The sequence below is a fragment of the Camelina sativa genome, chromosome 8 (assembly GCF_030686135.1).
Source record: "Camelina sativa cultivar CO46 ecotype springtype chromosome 8, ASM3068613v1".
NCBI lineage: Eukaryota > Viridiplantae > Streptophyta > Magnoliopsida > Brassicales > Brassicaceae > Camelina > Camelina sativa.
The window spans coordinates 5,373,040-5,397,773 of record NC_141887.1 but is presented as its reverse complement, the minus strand read 5'-3'; the positions used below and the strand labels follow the sequence as shown (position 1 = coordinate 5,397,773).

The following is a 24,734-nucleotide window of genomic DNA, read 5'->3' as shown; positions in this document are numbered from 1 at the left end:
TAATGTTACGAGACTTCTCTTCGATTGTCTTTGCTCGACATGACTGGACTGACCCAAATAGGTTTTGACAAGAGGTGCCAGTCGTTCTCCTGACGATCACTATCTGCCTCACTAATGATGGCACCGAAATGGCACCTGCTGCATCAGCAAAAGAACAAAACTAGCAGCAAGTCGTCTTCATGTGTTGTTCTCCAATCTCCATTGTAATAGGTTTGGTGTGTGCAGGCTTAGTTCTAGACCCGTCAGTCTCATCTAAAAATAGATATATAGCCTAACTTCGTTATGTGTCTCCACCATAGGCAAGTTAATGAGGAAAACAACTCACGATTTACATCCATCAAAAAAGCAAAACTTTTGATTCCATATCTTATTTTACTTCCAGCGGTATTACTACAACTGAGACCAATTTTGAACACCAAGCATCGAGACACCCCCCATAGAGACTTGATTAAAGAATTCACATTAAACAAAAGGGTTAGATAAGATCGTAGACGGTACCACGTTTCTCTAAATCTATTAAAAGGACTGGATTGGTAATGCCGACCACGAGAGTTTAAGACATGGCCGTGATTGGAGAAGATCCGGTGAAGAAACTCATGCGAGAAGTTTGATGCTCAAGTTCTTCATCATGTCTCTCTTCCTTCTCCTCTTCTTCTTCCTCTTCAGCATCCCAAAGAAATCGCGCATACGAAGCTTGTACATAACTGCAAAAAAACAACAAGTAACGTTAGTCAGAACTCAAGCAGTCCTTGATAAAGTTTGAATCTTTCTTTACCAGTCCTCAGGAGCAGCAGCGACAGCTTGATTGAAGTAAGTCTCAGCACGAGATGAATCCTTATGAATCTTCCAAACCAACTCAGCGTACATGGCTAGAACATTACCATCATTAGGACTCACCAGAATCGCTCTCCCACAATACTCCTCTGCTTTCACGTAATCTTTTCGAACCTGTTTCAAATCATTCAATGACACACACATATCTCAATTTAACAATCCCCAAAATCAAAGATCCAATCCAATTCAGATCTAAGAAAGATAAAAAGAGTGAAACTTTTTTCATAAAACTGTACCTCCTTCAAGAACTTAGCGTAATTGCTAAGAAAGATCCCATTCCCAGGATTCGCTTCAATCATCTTACGATAATGAACATCTGTGTTATCATCTCCTCCATCGCTACCACCGTCAGATCTACCACCACTCCTCCCTTTACTTCCGCCGTGAAACATCCCACCACCACCACCACCAGCAACCTCAGTATCTTCCTCCAAATCCCAACTCATCCCCAAATCACCATCGTAAGACGACGTACGTATAAGACCAAGACCAAGACCAAATCCGATACCTTCTTCCATATCCTCCATCAAAGCACCACCGCCGGTCAAAAACTTACTACTCACCGGCGGTTTCGTCGATGTCAAATGTCGTAGATCGCTCTCCGACGCCGTTCTTTTCATCCTCCTCGCGGATTCGTCGCTAGAGTGCGCAGACGTCGGGCTGTAACAACAAGAAGAGGAAGAAGACGCGGAGAGTGTTATGGATCTGTGACGTTGAATCTGATGAACAGATTCCGCAGCTTCGATCGGTGATTCCCTTGGACTCGAGACATGAACCAAGGAGTTGAGAAGTGGCGTTGACGCGCTTCGTAGCAGCATCTCTTCTTGATCTGAGTTTTTTGAGATTCTTGTTGAGCGATGAAGAAGAAGAAGAGATCGAGATTTGTTGTTTTTCCAGGTTTATGGGTGTGAGCTGGGGATGAGAAGTAGTGAAGACGATGCTTTTTATATACAAAGAGAGTGCAGGTGAAGCGAAACTCAATCTCAGCCGTCGATTAGTTTTTGATCACTTGGTGGATGTTAAATTAAAAAAATTAAAATATTGGTTAATTAAAATAGATTTTTTTTTCTCTCGTAACCTTATTATTCTCCACAAGTTGTGCAACTAAAATGATTTTTAATTTGACTTTGCTTGTGTGTGATTAGTGTGCGTGTATTCGGCTCTGTTCGATAGTACTAGTAGTAGAGGACGGACGATTTGAGAGCTAAACTCTCGTGAGTGACAAACGAATCAACGCGGCAAGTTAAGACTGTTTGTGATATTTTTGGTTTCGCGAAGGTCCGCGGAAGACGGAACTGCAAGTGGACGGCAGTGACCAATAAATAAATTGGTTCACGGCCAATATCTTTAACAACACGTGACAAAATTATTGAAATGCGCATCTACAGATGTACGGTAGATTCGTTTATTTTTCACAACGTTATGTAATAATATGTATTATTGCAAAAGATACAAATTATGTTTTTTTTTATACAAAAAAAGGAAATGTACGAATTGTTGTAATAAAATGAATTGGAATTATATGAATATATGAGAATCAATTGGGGTGGGGTGGGTCACCCTTTTGATAGTATAGTTTTTACGATTCCATGTGGCTCTCACGAAAGGTAATTGACGATTTTTGCCCATAACCATTTCTATCTTTGATTCTTTGGGGTCCCATTCTAAGTTGATAACAGTTTTTGTTTTTTGGTCTGTGATACTGATTTCTCACTTTGATGTAAAGTAAAATTAGTAAATAGTACAACTAATTTAAGTTACCAAAAGTGTTGGTTTTAAGAAATAAGCAAAATTATTTGTAACATAATTTATGTACTCTGCTCGTTGGTTTTTTTTTTTAATTGTGTTTCATTGTTGTATTGTGTTGTAGTTTTTGTTTTTCTCTTTAACTTTTGGTTTAACCGTACTTATATATTTCTTTGTAATTTCTGACAAAATAATATAAATATTTAACATTGATACAAAAGCAATATACAGTACCTTACTAATCTATTATTTTAATCTTTTTGTATACTTGAAAAAACAAACTAAATATATTTTTTAAATGTGATGAAGTGTCACTAATCAATTTAACTACATATAATTATAAATCCGAAACTATCAATTTATGAAAAATAAAAAAGAAGTAGTTAAGATTATGAAAGTAGGGTTGCAAGAAGAGCTGTAATCTTAACATTTAAACTAGAATTCAAAGAACTCCATTATGAAAGAAGACCAACCGTGAGCTTTACGTCACATGGCCCAACTAACATATGAAAGCTATTAAGATCATGTTAATTTTAATTGGTACGTGATCCTGAACCTTTGAAAAATTATCCTGTTTAATTATCCCTTTCGTATTTTTTTGTTTCCTGTGAAAGAAACACAATTACGATCCTTCTCTCTCGATATCAATTGGTTAAAATTGCAGCTCAATAATACAATACAAGAAATTACGGAAAGGCATTTCAATTATTGGTGAGGTGAGTTTTTTCTTTTTTTTTTCTTGGAGTCAAGCTGTTAACGATATGACTGAGGAGGGAAACTAAAACAAAAAGTAATAAAAGAAGTTTTATGTCCGAAAGTAGAACTGTCCAAAAATTGGAAATGTGTAGGACCAACGAGCCGAGTGCTCAACGGTGGAGAAGAAAGAGAAGGGGTCCTTGTCGTTGAGAAGTCTTCGTCTCCCTTCTTCATCTATGTACCTCTTTGTATTTGATTCGCATGTAGTGGGTGTGCTTTGTGCAGCCTCATTTTATATCATTTTTTGGAATATCATTATAAACATATGCGGCATGCGCAAATGACAACATCTCTATTTCAAACTACTTGGTTCGATTCGTGGTGAATACAATTCAACCACATAATTTACACACTTAACTGCCACATCATAATCGATAATGGATGTTAATCTTTTCGCCCATCAATTTCCACTTAAAAGTCTAGTTCTGGTTCAGAATGAGTCTACAGATTACCTTGACACGCTAAAAAAGGAAGCACTTGTAGTTGCCATTGAAACAATAATCATACCATCAAGTATACCTCTATCCATACAAATCCACTACTCAAGTTAATGACATCTAAAAAAGATCATAAACCTTTTATCAAGAGCTGCAGGTATGAGTTTTACTTCTACTATTGTACAAGTCAACAAGAGTTGTCCAGTGGAAAAAACTCTTATTTTGATCCCTCGTTCAATAAAAGTTGGAGCAACATATGCTCCATAGAAAAATCTAACAGTGCAGTGTGCATAATATATCTCTTTGTTCAGGTACAATCATGCGGGTCTAGAATGAGCCTGTGACTGACCAAACTAAAAGTGTTGAGATATACAATAATGTTTCGCCATACCAGAAACTGGAAGAAACTGGGATTACAACAGAAGAAGGAAATACTGGTTAACATTCTAATTCCCTTGTTTGAAGAGAATGGATGAAAGACCTGCCCTCCATCCAAAAACCGCAGCTGGCATAGGCCTTTTGTGTAAAAGTGCTGCCAGACCGGCTGATACCCCCTGACCAGGGAGCCTCACCACCTCCTGATTAGCAATCGTCTCAGAAAACCTGTTTTTATAATCACACAAGAATTTATTTTAGTAACTTTCTTGTTACATTCAACTCGGCAAAAGCAAAACAAATGCACATGATTCATGCTTCTTTGTGATGTTCCATTATAGTGAAACCGAATGAAGATATTTTCGTAAACAAAATTGTATTTTGGCAACTGTTCAAACAGTCTCTGAAATTCAGAGTCTGAATCAACGAAAACCAACCAAAATAGCAAACATAAAATTTTCCCCATACTAGCTACTCAGTTTCCATTGATTAAGAAACAATTGCAGGCATTAAGTGATTTACAATGATCAAAATGAAAGCAAAGCTTTGGCTCTTTACTATCTTTGTACCCATCTTCAAGAACCACATATACACTGTATTAACCCTTCAAGAACCCGAAAGAGACACCTAATTTACTCAAAAGCGAAAAACGGATCATACAAGATTCACTTACAATGGGGAAGGTGTGATTCCTTCAAAAGCAAAGGTGCTGAAACCCTGTCTTTGCTTGTGCTTAGGATTGGAAGAACAGATAATATAGACACGTCCACGGCGTTTCACTGTTTTACAAAACTCACACATCTTCTTCACAGATGATCTCACCTTCATTGTTCCTCACTCTGTAATTCACGACCTATCAATAGATATTGCAGCAACAAAAAAAAAAAAAAAAAAAACTCATTTAGATGAAAATGAAAAGAGGAACTCTTAAAGTATTCAGCTTTGAGATTCAAAACTAAAGATTTAACTTTCTAAACATTTCATTTTCACTAATCTACCCATAAGTGTTCCGAAATTGCAATTCTTGGTTAAAAAAAATGATGGACGCGAGGGTAAAACGAATCTAAAGCATCGATCTTTAACGAACTCTACACACCGATTCAAATCCCGCAAGAAAAAGAACTGAGAGCAAAACCCTATACAGATCCATATGCGAGATCGAATAAACATGAAAACTCAAATCAAATGAAACGACGAACAACAAGAAGTTACCTGCGAATTCGAAGGCGACTACGAAGACGAAGAGATCGATACCCAAAATGAAAGGGTTTTAAGTTTTACGGAGGGGAGTTTTGCACAAATCCGAGTAAACGTATTATTTAATAAATGGGCTTTTTAATGGGCTTTACCCGAAACAAAGATCCGAAAAGTTTCGACCCGAAATTATTAGATCTAATACCCGAAACCGATTTGTAGCGGTGATTTAGCGTTTTTGGCCGGGACTGTGTCACCGTCGACCTAGAAAAAAAAATTGGGGTTTCACCGGAAAAATATGGACAGCGACATTGAGATATCTTTGGACAGGCTTCCGATTAAACGATTGGAATCTATCGAGGAGAATGGCGCCGAGCATTTTCCTTCGTAAGATTTTTTTGTCTTATGGTTTGAGAGACGAGACCATGATCTTCACAGATTGATTTTGCTATTGAATGATTCCGTTTTGTTATTTTTTAACATGTAGTGATGTTGGTTACGATGATAAGAGAGTGTCGTTGATTCGGAGAATAGACTTCGCGTGGGCGTTGGAAGAGGAAGATGAGCTGAAGAAGAAGAAGCAGAAGAAGAGCTCTAAGGATAGCTCGGAGCAATGGAAGTGGAAGGGTATGGTTGAGAATTTGCAATTGGCTAATCAGGAGCTCTCTGTTATTATAGACCTTATCGATACTGTGAGTAAACTCTGATGCTCTTTTTGTTGATATTAGATGAGAATCTTGGGACATTCATATTCAATATGCTGTGACATGGATGCAACAATTCTTTGTATGACTAGAGCTCTTGAATCCAAGAATTTTGAACAATAATTTCTTACTGTGTCCAAAAAGGTTGCAATCATACACATAAGGCTGAAGTGATTTGGGGGTGATATTTAATTAATAGAGAGTTCAACTTAACAATTTATTGTTTTGGTTTTATCTTTGTAGGTCCAAGCAAATGATGCAGTAACAGTTGCTGGGATGACCAGACCTAAGCCTATGCCAAATGAGATTCTCTCGGATCTTGCTGTGTCAACTGCTACCAAGTTACAAGGCTACCGGGTAACCACTTGCTTACTTTCTTATTTGCAAATTAACTTTGCTTAAAGATGAAAGGATTCTGGTAATTGTATCAGTTAGACACTTTTTTATGTCCTGACAAACTGTTGGCAAAAAATGAACTTGCTTACCTAAAGAGCTTTTTAACTATATAAGTATGTTTATGTCAATTTTGAATACCTGTTCTTTCTGCAGAATTTAGGAAAATACTTTAAGCAATCAGCAAAAGCTTTAGAGCAGAAGATCAATCGCGAAGCAAGATTTTATGGTGCTCTTATCAGGTTCGAGTATTTGCTTATAAACTTTCCATCCCTTATTCTGTGAACTAGAAACTTTAGGCCAACCTTTATATTTCTTAATGCCATTATGCATCTTTAAGAATTTTTCCTTTTGCTTAGTTGATGCTAGTTTTAGTTAGCTTACAATCACATAGCTATGTGTGTTGTTTTTTGATGATTGGCTCATATGTGTTGTTATATGTTTATGACTTATGACTGTGATACGCGTGGAAGCATTTTAGTATTCTTGTTTAGTGTGAAAAAAAAAATTTAGGTCTTCTACACCGTCTCTATTGTTGTACCCTGCATATTACAGTACTTCAGGAACTTCCATTTTGTTGCGTAGTGACATCTTAGGACTATGCCAACACAAATTAGAGAATTTCCGTGGATATTGTTTACAATGTGCAGAAAATGATAAGAGACTTCAGCCTCCAGAATATAGATTGATTGATTCATGCAAAGGCTCATTTTTGCTATGCTGACAAGCTTATAGGTTGCAGCGGAACTGGAAAGTCAAGCGACAGCGCATGCTTGCTTCAAATGCCAGCAATGAGGGCTTCACCATTGATCTTTCTGACAGTTCATTATATGACCCAACTTCTGGTTTTCGCCCATCTACACTGTCCACTATTCGTGTTGATCATGATTCAGCTGGTATGCTGGCCATTAATGTACCCCAAGATTCATGGTACTCTCTTCGGTTTGGGTTTGTTGGCTTAAATCCTATTGACAACCCAAACAAGTCTGATGAGCACATAGACTCCACTACTGGTCAGGATATCCCTGGAACTTTAGAAAAGCAGTCTGCAAGTGACGACAAATATGTTAAAGAAACTCATTCGCTATTGAGGGAGGTGCATAAATCGATTTTTGCTGAGCAGGTGATTTTTTGTCATATATCTTGTACTACGGTTGGTATATAATCCTCACGGCAATTTCTCACTTCATTAGTCTTCTTACCAGTTGTTTGACATGCTAAATCGCGAAGCATTCAATGAAGGTGTGGGATTCAACATTAGTGGAATACGAGAAAATTTTATGGAAATGAGCATAGGCCAAGGGGCTTCTTTGTTTGTATCTCTCCACCCATCAGGCAAAAATGCGAGCATCAAGAAGTCTGACTCTGCAACCTTGCTCACTGAATCTTCGGGAAGAATAGAACCAGCAGAAGAAGGAGACTCTCGCTTAAAGAAACTAGGGTTCCCTAGTCGTGCCAGCTATGAAATATACTTGCAACAAATTTTTCATGAGCATGCCTTTGGAAAAGCGAAAGATCAGCCCAAGTCAAAAAGTATCCGAGCATCCAACCAAACAGAAAAGGACAGCAACTCCGGACTTCTTGATCATTTCTGCTTATCTTTGACTCATAGAATCTTCTCAAATAGAGTTCTTGTGCATCTTGAAAGCGTGGTATTTTTCCTGCTGCGATGATCATTCTTTATCGTGAAACTTCTTGTCATCTTAGATCATGCTTTTCTAATAATTGTTGCTTTCTTGTCAAACAGGTCTGCAAGGTCCCGTATCTTCATCTAATATCGCATCCTACATGGAATTCTCGGACATCGTCATGGACTGTCTTCATGACTGTTCCTCCGTCAATCATCCCCCAAGGAAATTCTGAAACCCAGTCTCCAGATGGTAAGAGAAACCTTAAGACGCAATTCCGGACAAAAGTGGTGGTGAAAGATGATTGTATTAGTGTTGAAGCAGAATGCACGCCCAATGTGGTTGGCCTACTGAAAAGCAGTTCCTGCAATTTATTCTCTATGAACAAATACGAGTGCGACGTGGGCGACCTTCCAGTGATGATCCTCCAGCAGGTATGTTTATGCAATCTATGCTTTGCCCTAAAGTTGTTCATGTCTATAGCAACATTTCTTTATTGATGTGTTTTGATAACAATTTGAGAAGGTGGCGAGCCAGATAGTGTGTTGGCTACTGGAGGAAGCGAGAACGGTTGGGACAAAAGCGAGCCGGGATTTTCTATCTCTAGCGTTAGAGATTGTGGAAGGGGAGAGAGTGAGCCTCGTGGCGCAAGTAAACCCGGAAGACGCAAAGGGATGCATCTCGTGGTGGCTAGTGATGGAGAATGGCTGCACAGAGGAGAGGGAAGGAGTATCAGAAAGTCGCAAGTTGTTGGGTCATTTGTCTCTCGATGTCTTGTACTCTGTTCTCATGGATTTGATCAACTTATGTGGTACTGGTCGCAATGCTTTAGAGAGATTGTAAGTGAAAGACAAACAAGGAGAGAACATGTTTTGTTTCAAGATCTATATAAGGAATCTCAATGGTTAGTGAAGCTCCCAAACAAACTACTGTAATACTTGTCCAGTTGTTCTTGGAATTTTAAGTTTGGCCCAATTTATAAAATGAAATTATAAAAGGGACCATAATATCAATTTTTTTGTTCTTTCATTAATAAAGGAAGAGAGGGGGGGGGGGGGGGGGGGGGGGGTAAAATAGGAAAAACCAGAAAAACTCTCACGCGAACGTTTCTCTCGTCGGTCTCTCCTCGGATCCAAATCTTCGCTGATCTTTTTGCTAGATTCAAGCTTCGAAACCCTAATTTGTTTCGCCATTAGCATCAACTTCAGCTCAACTTCAGGTTTGCTTTTTCCCTTTCTTTCTAATTTATCACAGTTTTCTGATTTGTTCTCTTTCTCGCGTAACCTGATTTAGTACAAAGATATGAAGGTTATGTTGTTAGATTCGCTACATGATCTGATAAGTTATACTCCGATGATGGTTCTATATATTCAATCTGATTTAGAAGTGACGAACAGATGATGAGCATTCCCTTGATTTTTCGGTGGTGATGGAATTGAATTGTTAGGTTTTTTGATGATTTTTGTTTGTGTAGTTATTAGTCTTCTTGAGCGTGTGTGTTTGTCTGTCTTCGAAGCGATTCTCATATGATCCATATCATTGTTTCATCTGGTTATTTCAGATTCAAGGAGGCACAATTAGTAGCTCCTGAAGTGCTTGGGTGATCAGATACAATGGTAATATATTTTGCATTCTCAGGTCCATTGTGAAACTTTGTTTATTTCAGCGATTTGAACGAGCTAAGAGTTTTTGTTTTTTATCTTTTGAATAATCACAGTCAGCTTTGTTCAATTTCCATTCATTCCTGACGGTGGTGCTGCTTGTGATCTGCACTTGCACTTATCTGAAGATGCAGTTCCCTGCTATTTTGGAGCAGAAAAATGGGTTTGTACCTTCTTTGTTCTCCTTTTTATTCCTGAATTTGATTTTACATCGTATTGGTTTCCCGGAACCGAGAACACATTTGGAGCTTTGAACCGGGTTAATATTTTCAAGCGTATGCCAGTCTTTGACCAAATTGAAGATGCTTTCTCATATTTCTCTGCATATTGTTACTTTGGATTGCAGCTGGTTCTTCATCATACTGTTTTATATGTCTTTTACCTTTTACTCATGCCTCTAATCCCCCCCCCCCCATTCATCTCTTTGTTCTATTGATATTAATGATGAAAACTACTTGAACATTATTATGCTTCCTTATTTGCAGGTTCCGAGGATTCTTTTGGAAAGCTGCTAGAATAGGTAGGCTCATTTTTATTCAATTCCTTTGTAGGAAACATTATGTTGAACAATCCCTCTTTGCATATGTTCAAATAGAGGCTAATGATAGACTCTCTAGGAGAAAGAATTCCCTAGTAATCAGTGCAGCTACTAATTCATTGAACTTTAATTCAACCGGCTTCTAATTCTTAAAAACCTCCTATGGAAGCACATGTATGATGGCACATAGTGAACTCATAAGTCACAGGCTATGTCATCCAACAGTTACTGTGGTTAGTATATGATAGCCAAACATTCTGTTGATTATAAATTTTCTTTGGTATCACTTGTTACAGGCGAGCGTTTGAGTCCTTGGGTCTCCGCGGGATGCTTCATGATGGGTGTGTCGATCATTTTCTTTTGAGTGTCAGCTTCTCACAGAACCGGTTCATGTAGATTTAACTTTTTTGAGATGCTCAATTCTCTGTATGCAAAAGATTCCAAGGGGTTGATGAAACTGAAAGAGTAGAATATTATTCTCTTTGGATTATGAATGTGGTCTTGTATTTGGTACGATCGTGTGTTGCTTTTGATATGGAACATACGACACTGGAATTTAGAGCCAGCCCTTAAAACTAAACTAATTATGAGAGCAGCAGTCGATAAATTGAGGCCCTATTGAAAGATTGTTGTTGTGCAAGTAAGTTTTAACTTTTAACTATCAGTGACTATCAATTTGGATAATCGATCAGTTTTATGAGAAGAACATGGGTGATAAGAATAATAATTTTATATGTTATTGACATTGCAATTGCATCAATAAGCCTTGGTTAGACCGAATTACACACTTTTGGGCAGAAGACTTATTTTCTTGAAACTAAATTATTTCTACTTCCGTCATTAAAGCAAGTACAGTACTTTGGTTTGGTTTATAATTCCAAACTAAAAAACCACATTAGTTGAGTTTCTGTCGGTTTTAATGAACTACATGGGCCGAAGTATATCACCGCAAGCCCATTATAATTGTGTATATATATAAACACGCATATAAGTAACAAAGCTTAAACCTACACTTCCTTTCAGAATCTTCAAGCCGAGAAACTCGTCCCCTCTAAAACCCTAATCCTCTCTCAAACCCTAGACTCAGCGAATATGGTACTTTCTTCTTCTCTCTTCTTGCTCTCTTCTTTTTCGATTCCATCTTCTACTGTTATCGAAGAAGGAATCTTTCTTGTTGATTGTTTGATTTGGGTCTTGACTTTGTTTTTTTTTTTCCTTTAATTCTTGCAGACAGGAGAGGCCGTAAACCCTAAAGCGTACCCGCTTGCAGATGCTCAGTTATCGATAACGATTCTTGATCTTGTTCAACAAGCTACTAACTACAAGCAGCTCAAGAAGGGTGCTAACGAAGGTATCTTTTATATTATGTGCTCATCTCTGTTAATTTTTTTTGGGGTATTTATGAAATTGTTCCTAATGATTGTAATTGACTTTTGTTTACAGCTACGAAGACACTTAACCGTGGAATCTCCGAGTTTGTGGTTATGGCTGCAGATGCAGAGCCTTTAGAGATTCTTCTTCATCTACCCTTACTTGCTGAGGATAAGGTTTGTTCTCTTCTCTCTTTGGTTTAATTATGAATACCTTAAGGTTGTTGGAGTTATAACAGAGTTGACATGTCTTTTTAGAATTGCAAAAACTATATTGTTTCGTCATTAGCTCGTGGTATACTTGTGAGGTCTTTTTTAACTACTTACATTAAAATACTCTATGATTGTTAGTTTGATTAGTTTGTGTTTATACTTAGTCAAGTTTTGTATAATTTTGTTAACTTAACTCTCATATCCCACTAGGAAGTCTATAATTGCCAACTTCTTTCTGACTTTTTGTTTCTGGACGCAACTTTAATGCTTGTGTAGCTTATATGTTTGTGTCAGAAATTGTTTGATGTTCTTTTGGTTTAATTTTCCCTTTGTGAATGATTGATTATGCAGAATGTTCCGTATGTGTTTGTGCCTTCAAAGCAAGCCTTGGGAAGAGCCTGTGGTGTTACAAGACCAGTCATCGCTTGTTCAGTCACATCAAACGAAGCTAGTCAATTGAAAGCACAGATCCAGTCGCTCAAGGTAAACTTTTGCCCTTACTCTTGTCCTCTGTTTATAAATCATCATTGATTCTCACATGTCTTTATAATGGTTAATCATTTTACTTGTTGTAATTCCTGCAGGATGCTATTGAGAAGCTTCTGATCTAAGTATTGACAGTCTCTCTGATTGATTGCTCGGTATGATGGGTCTCCGTGCAAAAGGAAGGCTTTGACTGAAGTTTTGTGTAGGCAACTACCAAATATCAAAAACCGTCCATGAATTCTCTACTATCTATCTTCTTCACTTGACGTTTTTAATTCACTTTTTCTGCATTTCAGTTTCTTAAGAGTTTGTGTTGGTATTTTGGTTTTGGTGTTGTATCGAATCGTTGTATCATTTATGAGAACATGCTTTTATTAATCTATTTTGCCAGTAAAAAGCTCTGTGATCTTCCAGGCCATTAACTAAATGACCAAAAAGTAAAAGAGAAAATAAGATTAGACCTCAAATTACAATTTAAGCAGCTAATTCTGATGAATTATCATATGTAGGTTGTAGTTATTTCAGACATCGACAATGGTTTGGGTACACTTTGTACCATTTAGGAGGTTCAATTCAGATATCATATAATCGTTGCAGTCATCATCTGTAGTTTCTGATCTTGTGGTTGAGTACACAAATGGATTTGGAAAGGAAGAAATCAGTAATTAATCTGAAGTGATGAAATATATTACATCAATTACTACAACCAAACACAGAAACAAAGTTACATTGTGTAACCGCAGAAACAGATCCCATATACTTTCTTCCTGCCTTTTTGTGTGTACATTGATGATAATAACAACATCTGATTTAATCTTGTTAGCTTTTCTATCGTGTAAAAAAAAGAAGAAAAAGTGGCAAAAGAGTGTAGTGCCCCTCCTCACACTCAAACTCTATTTAGCTTCTTGCTCCATCAACGGAATCTTCTTCCAAGTCTCGTCTAACCCGTTTAACTGAAGCGGCGGCAACGAAAACACGCTCACTGTAGAGCTTCCACTCCTGATCTCCTTCAAAACCCGTAAAGCAGCGATCGTACTCTTCATGTGGAGACTCTCCATGAACTTGTGCTCAGAGAGCTCAGCTTGGATGATATTCTCAGACTCTGTTTCGTTAACAGGGAAGAAACGATCAAGCATTGCTTCGGATTCTTTAACAAGCTTGTACAATAAGTCCGTAGTGTAGAAAGGTTGCTGAAGCACTTTTTGGATATAAGGCAAGCGCATGAGATCACCAGTTCGTTTGTCATACTTCTTTAGTATCTTAACCAATCCTGTAGTTTCCCCAACAAAAACCAAAAACACACATCTCAACATTTTATAATTGAATCTTGATGTTCAAGTAACATTTAAGGTTTTGAGAGGCAAAGTAATGTGTACCAGTGTAATTAAGAGCACTGTAATTCTCAAGAAGAACCATTTCGCCATGGAAATCAACAATCTCCTTTCTGATTTTAATCATCTTCTCCATTGAATCTTTAGCTTTGGCAATTCTATCTCTAAACTCCTGTTTTGTTTTGTTTTTTTTTTTAAAACCGCACAAATTAGACTAGACCAAGAGAATAACCGGAATCGAATTTGTTAATATTGGTTATGGTTGTTACCTTTAATCTGATGATGTATTCTTCCTCTTTCTCAACGAAGAAATTGTTGAATTTCTCAAGCTCGTCTTCTAAGAGCTGGATGAAACTGATCTCTTCTTTAGACATACCGAGGGAGAAATCATCATCTCCGGCGGAGGAGGAAGGATCGAGACGGAGACGTTTAACGGGACGATCAAGGGAGGATTTGGAAGGGATGAGTTTGAGGCGTTTCTTGAGGTCTTTGTAAGACAAGAACTTGTCTTGCCATTCAGGAAGTGTCTGCTCGATCTGGTTGCTTAGACTTTTACCAAACTTCATTTTCTTGTTCTCTTGTTCTTTGTTTTCTGGGGGAACAAATTGAGTGAGAGGAAAAAAAAAAAAAAAAGAGGGATGGGAAGAAGAAAGAGAAGAGGTTAAGGAGAGATATATAAAAAGAAAGGATTAAGCATAAAATAAAGAGAATATTCTTAAGGTTTCTTTTTAGAATATCCTTTTTATTAGTGTGTGTGATGATGTGTTGTGTTGTCTTTCTTTCGGGGGGAATATCTCTTGGTTATATTCTTCTTCTCTTTCTTTTTTATTTATTTCGTTATCTGTGTGTGGGTGAGATATGTAACACTTGCCATTTATTTTTCAGTTCATCATATACTCACATGCCTTTTTTATTTATCCACTTATGGTTATTAGAGATGGTATTTAATGTTTTTTATATGTTCTGTATTGAAGGGATTTTTTTTCTTTTTTTTTTCTTTTTTTGTAATTTCTCATTACACATATATATTTTTTTCTATAGAAAATATAGATTTGAAACGAATTTTGTTGAATAGTATATTTTCTTATAATCATATCTACTAGTTAACTCTTACAGTTACAGATATCATCAATCCGTCCGGGTCAAGATTGTCAACGACAAGAACACGTGGGGACGTTTTTGGTCTTCATGATCTAATATAATATATTTCCATGATCGTACTACTATTATTACTTTGACAATTGCCACTTTTGTTGATCTATTTTTTAAATACTACTAGTATCGAATTAAGTACAAAAGAAAAAAGAAAAAAGAAGAGTTAAAAATAAGCAAATGGTCAAAAGAATCCAGGGGTCCCTGGAATATTCTTTGAAAGAAAAAAAAAAAGAGTATAAAGTATAAACCTCGGCATCTTTCTTACTTTAAAACCCATCCAAAGGGACATTTTATCGGATTTTCTTGATTCGCGTCTTAATTCATTCAATTCACACTTCCACACGTTTAAAAAAAAGAAGAAATATACAATGTCCTCTCCATTTGACATTTTTGAATTCTGCAGATTTATTTTACACAAATTGTCACTCTATGTTAAAATACTATCAGTTAATCAGTTGAAAAAAACGAAAGTCTAAAAATCCTTGTATGAATCATCAAAATTTGTGTGTCTCATTTTCTTCTACTAATTGATACCTTTACTTACCATTGTCATTCTTTGGATGATTTGGATACATATATATGGGTAATTAATATGTATCTGGTAAAGTCCAAGCACGGCAATGTATTCTTCCTGTTGGAGTTAAGTTCCCCCCTCAATTTAGCCCAAATCTAATGGGCCTATAGTGAAACTCTCAATAGAGTGAAGCCCACAAGTGAAAATAAAATTTGTAGAACTAAAGAATAATCTATCTCTGTGCATTGTTGTTGGTCTTCCACTTCCACATGAAGAAACGTTTTCATCCAATAGACATGACAAGTGTTCGGAACTACACCATCAAGCATGCTCGATTGGTTCGTTTCTAAACACGTCTCCTAAACATATATAGTCCACACGCCTAAACTTGTCTCCTTATCATTATACAGTAAATAACTATTTACTACACTAAATTAAAGTTTGATAGTAAATAAACCACCGCAAACTTTTATTTTATCAACGTTCTATGGCTACCAGTGTTCACCTCTACCGGCCAATTCTCACCGCCGTCGGAACTGATTCCCGGCGCCATGTTCCCACCCGTTTCCTCCCTCTTGCGAACCGCAACGTAACCCCCCGGCTGCAGCCAATACTGAGTCTTGAGGTAGGCAAGGAAGTGGCATCGACATCATCGTCGACGGTGAACATGGAAGAGCTCGTCGGGTTCTTGTACAAGGATCTTCCTCACCTATTCGACGACCAAGGAATCGATACGACGGCGTATGATGAGCGTGTCAAGTTCAGAGACCCCATCACAAAGCACGACACCATCTCCGGTTATATCTTCAACATTTCTCTCCTCAAGAATCTCTTCACTCCTCTTTTTCAACTTCACTGGGCTAAACAGGTCTTTAGAAAGGTTTTAGCTTTTTTGACCAATTAGTTTGTAAACTATGAAACTGATGCAAGCTGCTATAGACAGGTCCATATGAGATAACTACAAGATGGACAATGGTTATGAAGTTCATGCTTTTGCCATGGAAACCAGAGCTTGTATTCACTGGAACATCCATCATGGAAGTTAATCCACAAACTAAGAAATTTTGCAGCCATCTGGTATATATATATATATGGTTGAACATGTTCTTGTGGAAAGCTCCTTTTTAGTTTGGTTTACTTATCAACACAACTGGATTGTGCAGGACTTGTGGGATTCTATCAATAACAATGATTACTTTTCTCTAGAAGGTCTTGTTGATGTGTTTAAGCAGGTGGGGTTGGTCTCTCATTAGCTTTCTTTTTAAAAATGGTTTGATCATCTTCTTTACAAGTGAGTTATTATAGTTTTAACTTTTCTTGTTTGCAGTTACGGATATATAAAACGCCTGACTTGGAAACTCCAAAGTATCAAATACTGAAAAGAAGAGCAAACTATGAGGTCACATATCTATCTTCCTGTGTTGGCTTAGTGCACCATATATGCAAATTGTTCCTGTCATGATCTGCTTTAAACTGGATTTAATGGTTTGGCAGGTCAGAAAGTATGAACCTTTCATTGTGGTGGAGACAAACGGTGATAAGCTTTCTGGCTCATCAGGTTTCAACAATGTCGCTGGGTGAGTATTGTCTAAGTTTCTATGTGTGTATCCATTAAATTTTCTAGCCTTTTTTGGGATAAATGTAACATCTGCTGTTACCTATGAAGCTACATCTTCGGAAAAAACTCAACGACAGAGAAAATATCAATGACAACACCAGTGTTCACCCAAACAACAGATGCTCAACTCTCTGCTGATGTGTCAGTACAAATTGTCATTCCATCAGGAAAAGATCTTAGCAGGTAAACCCTATCTTGTCTAGTTTAGTCACCATTACCCCCTACAAATATGGCTTATGAGACTGACCGAGTAAACTTTGTTCCTCTAGCTTACCGGCGCCTAATGAAGAAAATATCAAGTTGAAGCAGATGGAGGGCGGTTTTGCTGCAGCAATTAAATTCAGTGGGAAACCGACAGAGGATGTTGTCCGCGCAAAAGAGATTGAGCTGAGGAACAGTCTGAGTAAAGATGGTCTTAGAGCTAAGAAGGGTTGTATGCTTGCTCGTTACAATGATCCAGGACGAACATGGAACTTCATAATGGTGTGTTTCCGAGCTCTACCAATGTTTGATGTCTATAAGTTAGAAAATAAGCAGTTACTATTATCTCATCTTTGTCATTATTATCATCATGACACGCCAAATGATAGGTTATTGCATTTCCTTCTGATGTTGTGTGCTCATCTGTTCTTTGTAATTGCTTTGCATTGCAGAGGAACGAAGTTATCATATGGCTTGAAGATTTTAGTCTGGATTAGCTCTCTGCTTGGCTAAAATATTACCATAAGACGTATGTAGAGGTTTCATCTACTTATTAGTTGTAAGATCACCACTTTCCGACGACAGAAAAGTTGTATAGACACAAACCGAGAGGCTAAAACAATAAGCTTGCTCATTAATTGTGGAAAAGAATTTAGCTATGAGACACACATTTATCTCATCTTTGATGTTAAAAGAAAAGGATGATGAAGTTTACAAACAGACTCGCACTCTTTCTTGTTCACAGAAAAATACCTAAATTTCATTACAAAACTTAAATGGTCGACTGCATTTGATCTCATTTTCATTTTACAAAAAGCACTCAAGTCATTCTTCTTGAGTGAGCTTTAAGAATTTTGTTTCAGTCACTTCCCCATTTCCGAACAACGCTCTCTTTAGCAGTGAAACCTTCCTTCTTCCACATCTCCTCTGATTTATCACTGTTCACTTTCGAAGCTTCTCTTCCCATGAGTTTGGAGCTTAAAGAAGTCAACCCTTCCCGTGTTCCTCGCAACGCATACAACAACGGGTTTAACACAAATGCAGCCATTACTTCACCTTTCGCAACCAACATATACTGCAACCATTAAATAACTCTAAAACCATCAACAGCAAATAAAAAGAAGTCTTTCTCTTTATGATTTTCTATTTTTTCAATCAATAAGAATGGTTTAAATTTGTAAGCAGAATCATACCACGACAAGTATTGCTAAGAGGGTAATGGCAATCTGCTGAGCTTCATTCCAGAAATGATCTCCACCGAACCAGCCACCACCTCCAAACCAACCTCCTCCTCCTCCTCCATTCCCACCATTTCCGCCGCCAGATTCTTCTCTTTTCTTTATCTCTTTGTCCCACATCTCGAACTCATTTTTCTTCCCACCAAGAGCGCTTTCCAATGCTTTACGAGCTTGGTCCTGCACAATCAAGGAAATTGAACAGCACAGTATTAGCCAACAAATCACGATGCTACAGTTCTCCATCTCTGAAGCGTATCAATTCTCTTAAATTTATTTTCCTTCATGTGTCATAAAGCTTTCGTTCACAGAGATAGAAACTGTTAATTGTGTAGTTCCCAAATAAAGTTATTGTTTAAACAAACTACTTCCTGTATATATATATATATATACAGAGAAGCTGCAGAAATGAAGGAGGCACAGTGTATGTGATAAGAACAAAGCTATGAATTGCTATTCTCATAACACAATTCACCAAACCAGAGGGAGAGACTCTAAACTCTTACCCAAATGGGAAACCAACAGCTAGAGCTAAAAACAATCTACCAAGACATCCGTATATAAGTCAAGCCCTTTACTAACCGCTCTTTCAACCAACTCACAACAGCTCAAAATCAGCAACATTCAATCTTAGCTACAGTAGAGATAAGAACTGTGCCGCTTAACTTATTCCTCCAAAGAAAACTGATCTATAATATGCTTCCCTATGTGGCTATGTAAGTGAGTAATTCAAGTTGGAGAATGCATCTTAACTAACTTTTTTCAATAAATTCGTGAGCTTTACTAATTTTCAGGAGAACCCACTAATCCTAAAGAATTGAAATTCGATCCCTTAAGTAAGGCTCTGATTCTAACAAAGATTGTACCTAGAACAAACAAGTAAAGGGAAGTAAAAGAGCAAAGTTGTCACAAACCTCTCTCTGGCTGCCGCCGGAGAAAAGACAAGAGAATCGTCCCTTGCTGCTTTTGGTAACCGAGGTTCGCAGAGAGAAGACAGAGTTTGGGTCAAGAGTCCGGTGGTATCGGAGTTGGAGAAGAGGCGAAGAAGGAGAGTTTATCAGCAGCCTCATTACGTGTCCCATCTCTCCCCCTCTTATCCCACCAGCACCCAAACACACTCTGCTTTTTCAACCTCCACCAATTTTGTAGTTTTGTCTTGCGTAGATATTAATTTGCTACCTTCCTATGTTTTTTACCTTGTTTTTTTCTTTGGGTCAGTATATCAATTTTTGGAGTAAACTAATTTCAATGAAGGCAAGCACGATAAATTTGGTTAATTGCAGGTTAGGATTCAATAATGTTAACTCTTACTTACCCAATTGTGGGGGCTTGTTTGGAGCTTATGATGAGTGTTATGAGCCTTCTCTACTACTAATGATTTTATTCCACTATTCATCACTAACTTGTAAATTGATTTTGAAAGGGAGGCGAAAGAGAACATTTTTCACTTCACTAAACTCAGAAATGAAACAAGACATGAACAAATCTCAGTGACCAAAAACAATAAAGGAAAAACAAAAAAAAGATCCCTATAGATCATCAATGAGTAGTTCTTCACCTATCTCTATCTATATACACCACACAAAACAAACGCATCCCCTTCAGTTTTCAGATTTATTCACTTCTGAAGAAAAATTAAGGGCATCACTTTCCCAGTTACACCTATCTCCATCCTCTTCTACACATCAATCTATCCGCAGTTCGTCGTATTGAGGCCTGAATTTTATAATCATGAGATGTGGGAACACAACTAGGCATGCCATGAACAATGTGAACTGCAAAATCATCAAAAAAAAAACAAAAACCATCTAAGATTCGTTTACAAGGATGATTTTGTTGTATAGTGGACTGAGATGATCATACCAGAAGAGGAAGAGTCAAGAAGCTCCAAATAGGCCACAGAGCAAAGGAGAGCCTGCATTTTTGCAATTTTGTCACACACAACAAATAGTGATAACCCCGGTAGTAGTTCCTGATTCACTAAAACATGTGATTTACTTACAGGCCAAATGAAATGAGGCCGAGTAGGGTGATGAAAGGCAGAGCAGATATACTCCACAGTTCCCATTTCTCATCAAACCTTCTCATGCTCCATGATAACATGCTTTCGTAGATTATGATTACAATGTTCACAGCTATTCCCAACATCCCGAAATACAAAGGCATCCTGGAAACAATTGCACTATGTTTAGATAGTTTTCAGTAAGACCCATCATCCCCAAATATATGTTGAAGTTGCAGAAATCTACACCATATCGTGATAAAAGAATCTGCATTTCCTATAAATCACTTTTAACAATTAAGGCCTTCAAATAGTATCCACCTTACATATGCACATGTCCTTGTTAATCCGCAAGACTCATTATGGTTTGGGGAAAGAACCATGAAGGACCTTAAAAGAACTTTTTCAACTAAATATTAAGAAGACAGATTCTCCTAACACTTGATATTTGGCTAAGTCTCTATGATTCCTGCTTCCCTATTAAACTTTGCTTTCTGTAAATCAATTCAAGTTTTATCCTATTTTGATTGACTAGAATCAAGAACATTGAATTCAAACCTCTAATGGCATCCTCGGGTCTTCACCCCAACATATTAACACAAGCAAAAAAGTAAAATAAGAAAAAAGCCGTGTTGAAGAAGTCGGTGGTTACCTTTTGATCCGAGCATCGTGTAGGAGAATGTGTATCATATTAGAGTGCCTGTCTCCAAAATAGACAATGAAGACAGCAGATGCAATCCAAAGCACATTCTCCAAAATCTCAACCCAAGTTTTACTTCTAGGACTCTCCAACGCAAAAGGCTGAGGCCTAGAGCAAGCATCATCCTCAAGATCATCACCACCAGATGCATAACCTTGGCTATGTCTTTGCCTAATGTAGCCACCACCACCAACCGGAGTTCCACCAGACATGTTCCAAGAAAGCTTAAAAAAGAAAACACTCTCTCTCTCTCTCTCTCTCTCTCTCTCTCTCTCTCTCTCTCTCTCTCTCTCTCTAGTATACAACTAATCAACAAAGAACCCTAAAACAAACCCTAGAAACCCTCTACTGTAAAAGTCGATTCGATTCAGGAAAGTTCAAAGTACCAAACTTTAAAAAAATCGTCTCATTTTACAAGCGATCCCCTAAAGTCTATATCGATGCTTGCGCCACCAACGAGACTACTGCAACGAAAGATTCAAAAAGGGCAAAATTGAATTCAATTGGAGATCATCTGTCGTATCAAGAGATCGGAAACGAGAATTCAGAAAATCACAAACTATAGCAGATACGGAGAATTCGAAAAGAAGAAGGAATCAATAACCTCAAAAAAAATTGAGAGCTCGTCGTCGAATGGCTTGCTTGATTGAAAACCCTAAGAATCGATCCCAATCCTCTCTTTAGAGAAATTTCAACAAAAAAAGAAAGAAAGCTTTTTTAGTTAAAAAGAGAGACTGAAGAAAAACAGTTTGGTAAACTGAACCGTTTTCAAAGGGTTTGGGCAAACATATTTTACGAAACGACGCCGTCTGCACCCTCTTTTTTTTGCTAATCTTACCAAAACGGCGTAGTACGCTCTTTACTGATCTTAGCAAACGATCTTAAATTGTGGTAACACTGTGGTCTACGACATCGTTTGGAAGTCTTGTCAACTCTTGTTTCTACGTTGCTGCTTAACTTGAAACTTTCTTAACATCAACTATCTGGATTGATGCAGCAGCCCACACCTTTAGAGGGAAAGTCACTGTCTTCTATCAATTTCTGGATGAATTCTTCACAAGCTCGATCAACTACCCACTATGAATCTTCACATTTTACCCAAAAAAACTACCCACTATGATCCTCATCATAACCTTTTGTGCATAGTCTCAGGGCGTAAAAAAGGTTCTTCACCTTCAAGTGTCAGGAAGTTGGTTCATGTTATGTTTCTTTTTAGTGGAATCAAATTGGTAATGTTATGGTCCAACTCTAAACAAAATTACTTCACAGAAATTAAGGGCATGTGGTTTCAAGGCTCATCTGAAATATTGGGCATATTCAGTTATCATTTGACTGTATTTTTTTATGCTATCTTACATCTAAACTAATTTCAACCTTCATAATACAGTTTTCTTGTGGCCCCCTTCCGCCAGTCCCTCGCTCTATCCGATGCCTATATATGGAGAAGCGTCAAACCATAGGTATCGTTATTTTTGGAGTCTCCGTGTACTTTTCTTTGTGGGTACATCCTGGGAAAACTTGTCAATTTATGGACCTTAGCAACTACATTGCCTATTATGTTTGTTGTTCATGTAGTTCGGTTGGTCTAGAAAATCCAAATTTATCTGATTATCCAAGAGCTGAGCATGCCCTGAAGCAGTCACAGGAGGTTACTCTTGACGCTGGTGATGCAGTATTCATTCCTGAAGGCTGGTGAGTATACTCATATTTTATGCATGTGCCTACTTCAGCCTCTGATCCAGACGCTTATTGACATGGAAGTCCTGTAGGTTTTAACTAGACACAAACAAAGATGTTTGAAATGTCAATTTGGTTAGGTAGCTAACTTGAATCATGCTAATGAAAGTGAAACTGAAGCTTTGAGATTTTCTGTTAGAACATTCAGTAGGCAGGTTGATGTATTTCGGATTAAGTATAATTTTACTTATACAGGTTCCATCAGGTGGATAGTGATGACCTGACTATAGCTGTCAACTTTTGGTGGCAATCAAACATTATGTCTAATATGCCTGAACATATGGATTCATATTATCTGCGCCAAATCACAAGAAGGTCTTGATTACAAATCTTGGATTCTTATACAGAACACCTTGTCTTACCATTTTTGTTTTGTTGCCTAACCTCTATTCCTTTTTCTTGCATGTGTCTGGATTTTGTGTCATACATCAAGATTGATAGACAGAGAAATGGTGTGTAAGTTATCCTCTCTCAGCAGTAAAGATTGTTAGAGTTATGATATGTTTCTTACTCATCCTGATTTTGATCTAAAAGTGTATGTTTGTCTTCTCACCTTTGCTTGTAACATGGATATTGACAGAGCCTGTTAGTTTCGAAGCCTTCATCAACTGATGTGAAGCAACTGTCTAAGCATATTGACCAATCTCACGGTGGGATGGCAGGTAATAAGACCTGATGGTGTTAATTATGAGAAAACCTTCAATTGTTATTCTGACTTGGCTAGTAATGGAATGACTGCAGAAGGTGGGAATGGTAACTCAGAAAATGAAAGCGCTAAGAAAGGCCTCAGCACATTGTGTGAAAGAACGTCATTGAATGATCTGGATCCTTATGCTTGCCTTGCACTTCATGAGCTTATTTCCTTAGTCCATGACCATGTTAATGCTGTTGAAACAAGTAAAGGACGGCATTACACTTCACCTAGTTGTTCAGACCCAGCTACAGAGGGCAGAAAAAGCAAGATCCTGGTGAATGCATTGCCTTGTTTAGAAGATGATCGCATTGCCCATATGCTCTGGGATCTGGAAGCATTTAGACTTCGAGATGTACTCCTTGCAAGTTTACCCTGAAATGCTTTACTTTACTGTGCTTATCCTCACATGCTTATTTATGGATTTTGAAGGTTGATTTTGAGTTCCATATACATTTGTTTATTTTGGAATGTTGAAATAGGCTTTAAAGAAAGCAGCCGAGTCTCTTCTGGATGTAACTAGAAGTTCGCTTATCTGGCATGGAGGTCAGTGGCTTAACAATGGATCTCAGTGATTTAGGGTTTGTCTCCACATCCTACCATGATTACCAGTTTCTTCATAATCTCTTTGTTACTCTTTCAATATTTGTTGTGTAGCCAAGGCATCACTCAAGGTGTTAAAAGCTCAACGCGGGCTATTCGCCTAGCTGAAGGTAGACTAAGACGGTTAACAAACATGAATCCAGGTTCAGCCATCACTTCTAAACTCTCTTATTTTCAAGTTGTATACTTTCACGGTTAACTCCATTTTTACCTCATCGGTTGCTTCAATGCAGGAGGTGGTTCATCAAACCAAGACAGAGGAAAAAGAACCAATGGTGGCTAAAAAAACGAGGAGGTTCAAGGAAGGGATCGTTAAAGGACGTTCCTTAGGGCAATTTTTCTTCACGGCCACTCGTTTCTCTAAGACCACCACAAGTTATCTTGCATAACGAGCTTAGCAGTAGAAGCCTAGAAGGTGATCATCACTCAGATCCCACTTTTCTCTAACCCTTTTTTCAGAATCCGAGTCTAGCTTGAGTCTTACTAGCTTAAGAATCTATTTAGTTGATATGGAACTGTAATACTGATATCATTATTCTTGAGAAGCAGCGCAAGTCTCGTCTAGATTAAGCTACTAAACAAGATTATCCAATTCTACATCAAATCTCCTCC

General features: G+C 37.7%; 10 protein-coding genes across 13 annotated transcripts; 5 read left to right on the top strand and 5 right to left on the bottom strand.

Moving 5' to 3' along the window:
- Nucleotides 1-327: 327 nt before the first annotated feature.
- On the bottom strand, nt 328-2,125 carry LOC104706369 (uncharacterized). The gene is made up of 3 exons (XM_010422557.3): nt 1,071-2,125; nt 776-948; nt 328-704 (listed from the first exon to the last, which is right to left on the bottom strand). The coding sequence occupies exons 1-3, from the start codon at nt 1,650-1,652 to the stop codon at nt 554-556; spliced, it is 906 nt and encodes a 301-aa protein (XP_010420859.2). The 5' UTR covers nt 1,653-2,125; the 3' UTR covers nt 328-553.
- A 1,845-nt stretch (nt 2,126-3,970) lies between these two features.
- Nucleotides 3,971-5,493, bottom strand: LOC104706368 (uncharacterized). Its single transcript, XM_010422556.3, has 3 exons — nt 5,361-5,493; nt 4,822-5,001; nt 3,971-4,376 (listed from the first exon to the last, which is right to left on the bottom strand). Exons 2-3 carry the CDS (start codon nt 4,974-4,976, stop codon nt 4,220-4,222), a joined length of 312 nt encoding a protein of 103 aa, XP_010420858.1. The 5' UTR covers nt 4,977-5,001; nt 5,361-5,493; the 3' UTR covers nt 3,971-4,219.
- LOC104706367 (mediator of RNA polymerase II transcription subunit 17) lies at nt 5,396-8,993 on the top strand. Its single transcript, XM_010422554.3, has 8 exons — nt 5,396-5,729; nt 5,830-6,034; nt 6,290-6,403; nt 6,596-6,681; nt 7,175-7,562; nt 7,645-8,091; nt 8,187-8,501; nt 8,593-8,993. Exons 1-8 carry the CDS (start codon nt 5,641-5,643, stop codon nt 8,908-8,910), a joined length of 1,962 nt encoding a protein of 653 aa, XP_010420856.2. The 5' UTR covers nt 5,396-5,640; the 3' UTR covers nt 8,911-8,993.
- Nucleotides 8,987-10,846, top strand: LOC104706365 (uncharacterized). The gene is made up of 5 exons (XM_087461727.1): nt 8,987-9,286; nt 9,629-9,683; nt 9,785-9,891; nt 10,214-10,248; nt 10,563-10,846. Exons 2-5 carry the CDS (start codon nt 9,681-9,683, stop codon nt 10,628-10,630), a joined length of 213 nt encoding a protein of 70 aa, XP_087317853.1. The 5' UTR covers nt 8,987-9,286; nt 9,629-9,680; the 3' UTR covers nt 10,631-10,846.
- Nucleotides 10,847-11,058: 212 nt separating this feature from the next.
- On the top strand, nt 11,059-12,732 carry LOC104706364 (uncharacterized). The gene is made up of 5 exons (XM_010422552.2): nt 11,059-11,361; nt 11,497-11,617; nt 11,710-11,813; nt 12,201-12,332; nt 12,434-12,732. Exons 1-5 carry the CDS (start codon nt 11,359-11,361, stop codon nt 12,458-12,460), a joined length of 387 nt encoding a protein of 128 aa, XP_010420854.1. The 5' UTR covers nt 11,059-11,358; the 3' UTR covers nt 12,461-12,732.
- Nucleotides 12,733-12,977: 245 nt separating this feature from the next.
- Nucleotides 12,978-14,413, bottom strand: LOC104706363 (SPX domain-containing protein 1). The gene is made up of 3 exons (XM_010422551.3): nt 13,936-14,413; nt 13,712-13,838; nt 12,978-13,605 (listed from the first exon to the last, which is right to left on the bottom strand). The coding sequence occupies exons 1-3, from the start codon at nt 14,230-14,232 to the stop codon at nt 13,229-13,231; spliced, it is 801 nt and encodes a 266-aa protein (XP_010420853.1). The 5' UTR covers nt 14,233-14,413; the 3' UTR covers nt 12,978-13,228.
- A 1,158-nt stretch (nt 14,414-15,571) lies between these two features.
- LOC104706360 (heme-binding-like protein At3g10130, chloroplastic) lies at nt 15,572-17,872 on the top strand. 2 transcript variants are annotated; one of them, XM_010422549.3, is made up of 8 exons: nt 15,572-16,203; nt 16,275-16,412; nt 16,499-16,567; nt 16,663-16,734; nt 16,830-16,912; nt 17,002-17,136; nt 17,223-17,436; nt 17,607-17,872. In XM_010422549.3, exons 1-8 carry the CDS (start codon nt 15,823-15,825, stop codon nt 17,649-17,651), a joined length of 1,137 nt encoding a protein of 378 aa, XP_010420851.1. In that variant the 5' UTR covers nt 15,572-15,822; the 3' UTR covers nt 17,652-17,872. The 2 variants fall into 2 exon arrangements, with proteins under 2 accessions (XP_010420851.1, XP_087317851.1); XM_087461725.1 differs by having other exon boundaries at nt 15,589-16,203; nt 16,279-16,412.
- On the bottom strand, nt 17,766-19,605 carry LOC104706362 (uncharacterized). The gene is made up of 3 exons (XM_010422550.3): nt 19,304-19,605; nt 18,348-18,569; nt 17,766-18,229 (listed from the first exon to the last, which is right to left on the bottom strand). The coding sequence occupies exons 1-3, from the start codon at nt 19,469-19,471 to the stop codon at nt 18,014-18,016; spliced, it is 606 nt and encodes a 201-aa protein (XP_010420852.1). The 5' UTR covers nt 19,472-19,605; the 3' UTR covers nt 17,766-18,013.
- Nucleotides 19,606-19,818: 213 nt separating this feature from the next.
- LOC104706359 (uncharacterized) lies at nt 19,819-21,855 on the bottom strand. 3 transcript variants are annotated; one of them, XM_010422546.3, is made up of 5 exons: nt 21,696-21,855; nt 21,044-21,555; nt 20,392-20,556; nt 20,253-20,304; nt 19,819-20,164 (listed from the first exon to the last, which is right to left on the bottom strand). In XM_010422546.3, exons 2-5 carry the CDS (start codon nt 21,301-21,303, stop codon nt 20,075-20,077), a joined length of 567 nt encoding a protein of 188 aa, XP_010420848.1. In that variant the 5' UTR covers nt 21,304-21,555; nt 21,696-21,855; the 3' UTR covers nt 19,819-20,074. The 3 variants fall into 3 exon arrangements, with proteins under 3 accessions (XP_010420848.1, XP_010420849.1, XP_010420850.1); XM_010422547.3 differs by having other exon boundaries at nt 21,044-21,552; nt 21,696-21,850; XM_010422548.3 differs by having other exon boundaries at nt 21,044-21,605; nt 21,696-21,845.
- Nucleotides 21,856-22,170: 315 nt separating this feature from the next.
- LOC104709239 (lysine-specific demethylase JMJ31-like) lies at nt 22,171-24,007 on the top strand. Its single transcript, XM_087460999.1, has 8 exons — nt 22,171-22,320; nt 22,413-22,425; nt 22,479-22,551; nt 22,667-22,783; nt 23,024-23,143; nt 23,262-23,280; nt 23,409-23,490; nt 23,570-24,007. The coding sequence occupies exons 1-8, from the start codon at nt 22,171-22,173 to the stop codon at nt 23,896-23,898; spliced, it is 903 nt and encodes a 300-aa protein (XP_087317125.1). The 3' UTR covers nt 23,899-24,007.
- The last annotated feature ends 727 nt before the right edge of the window (nt 24,008-24,734 follow it).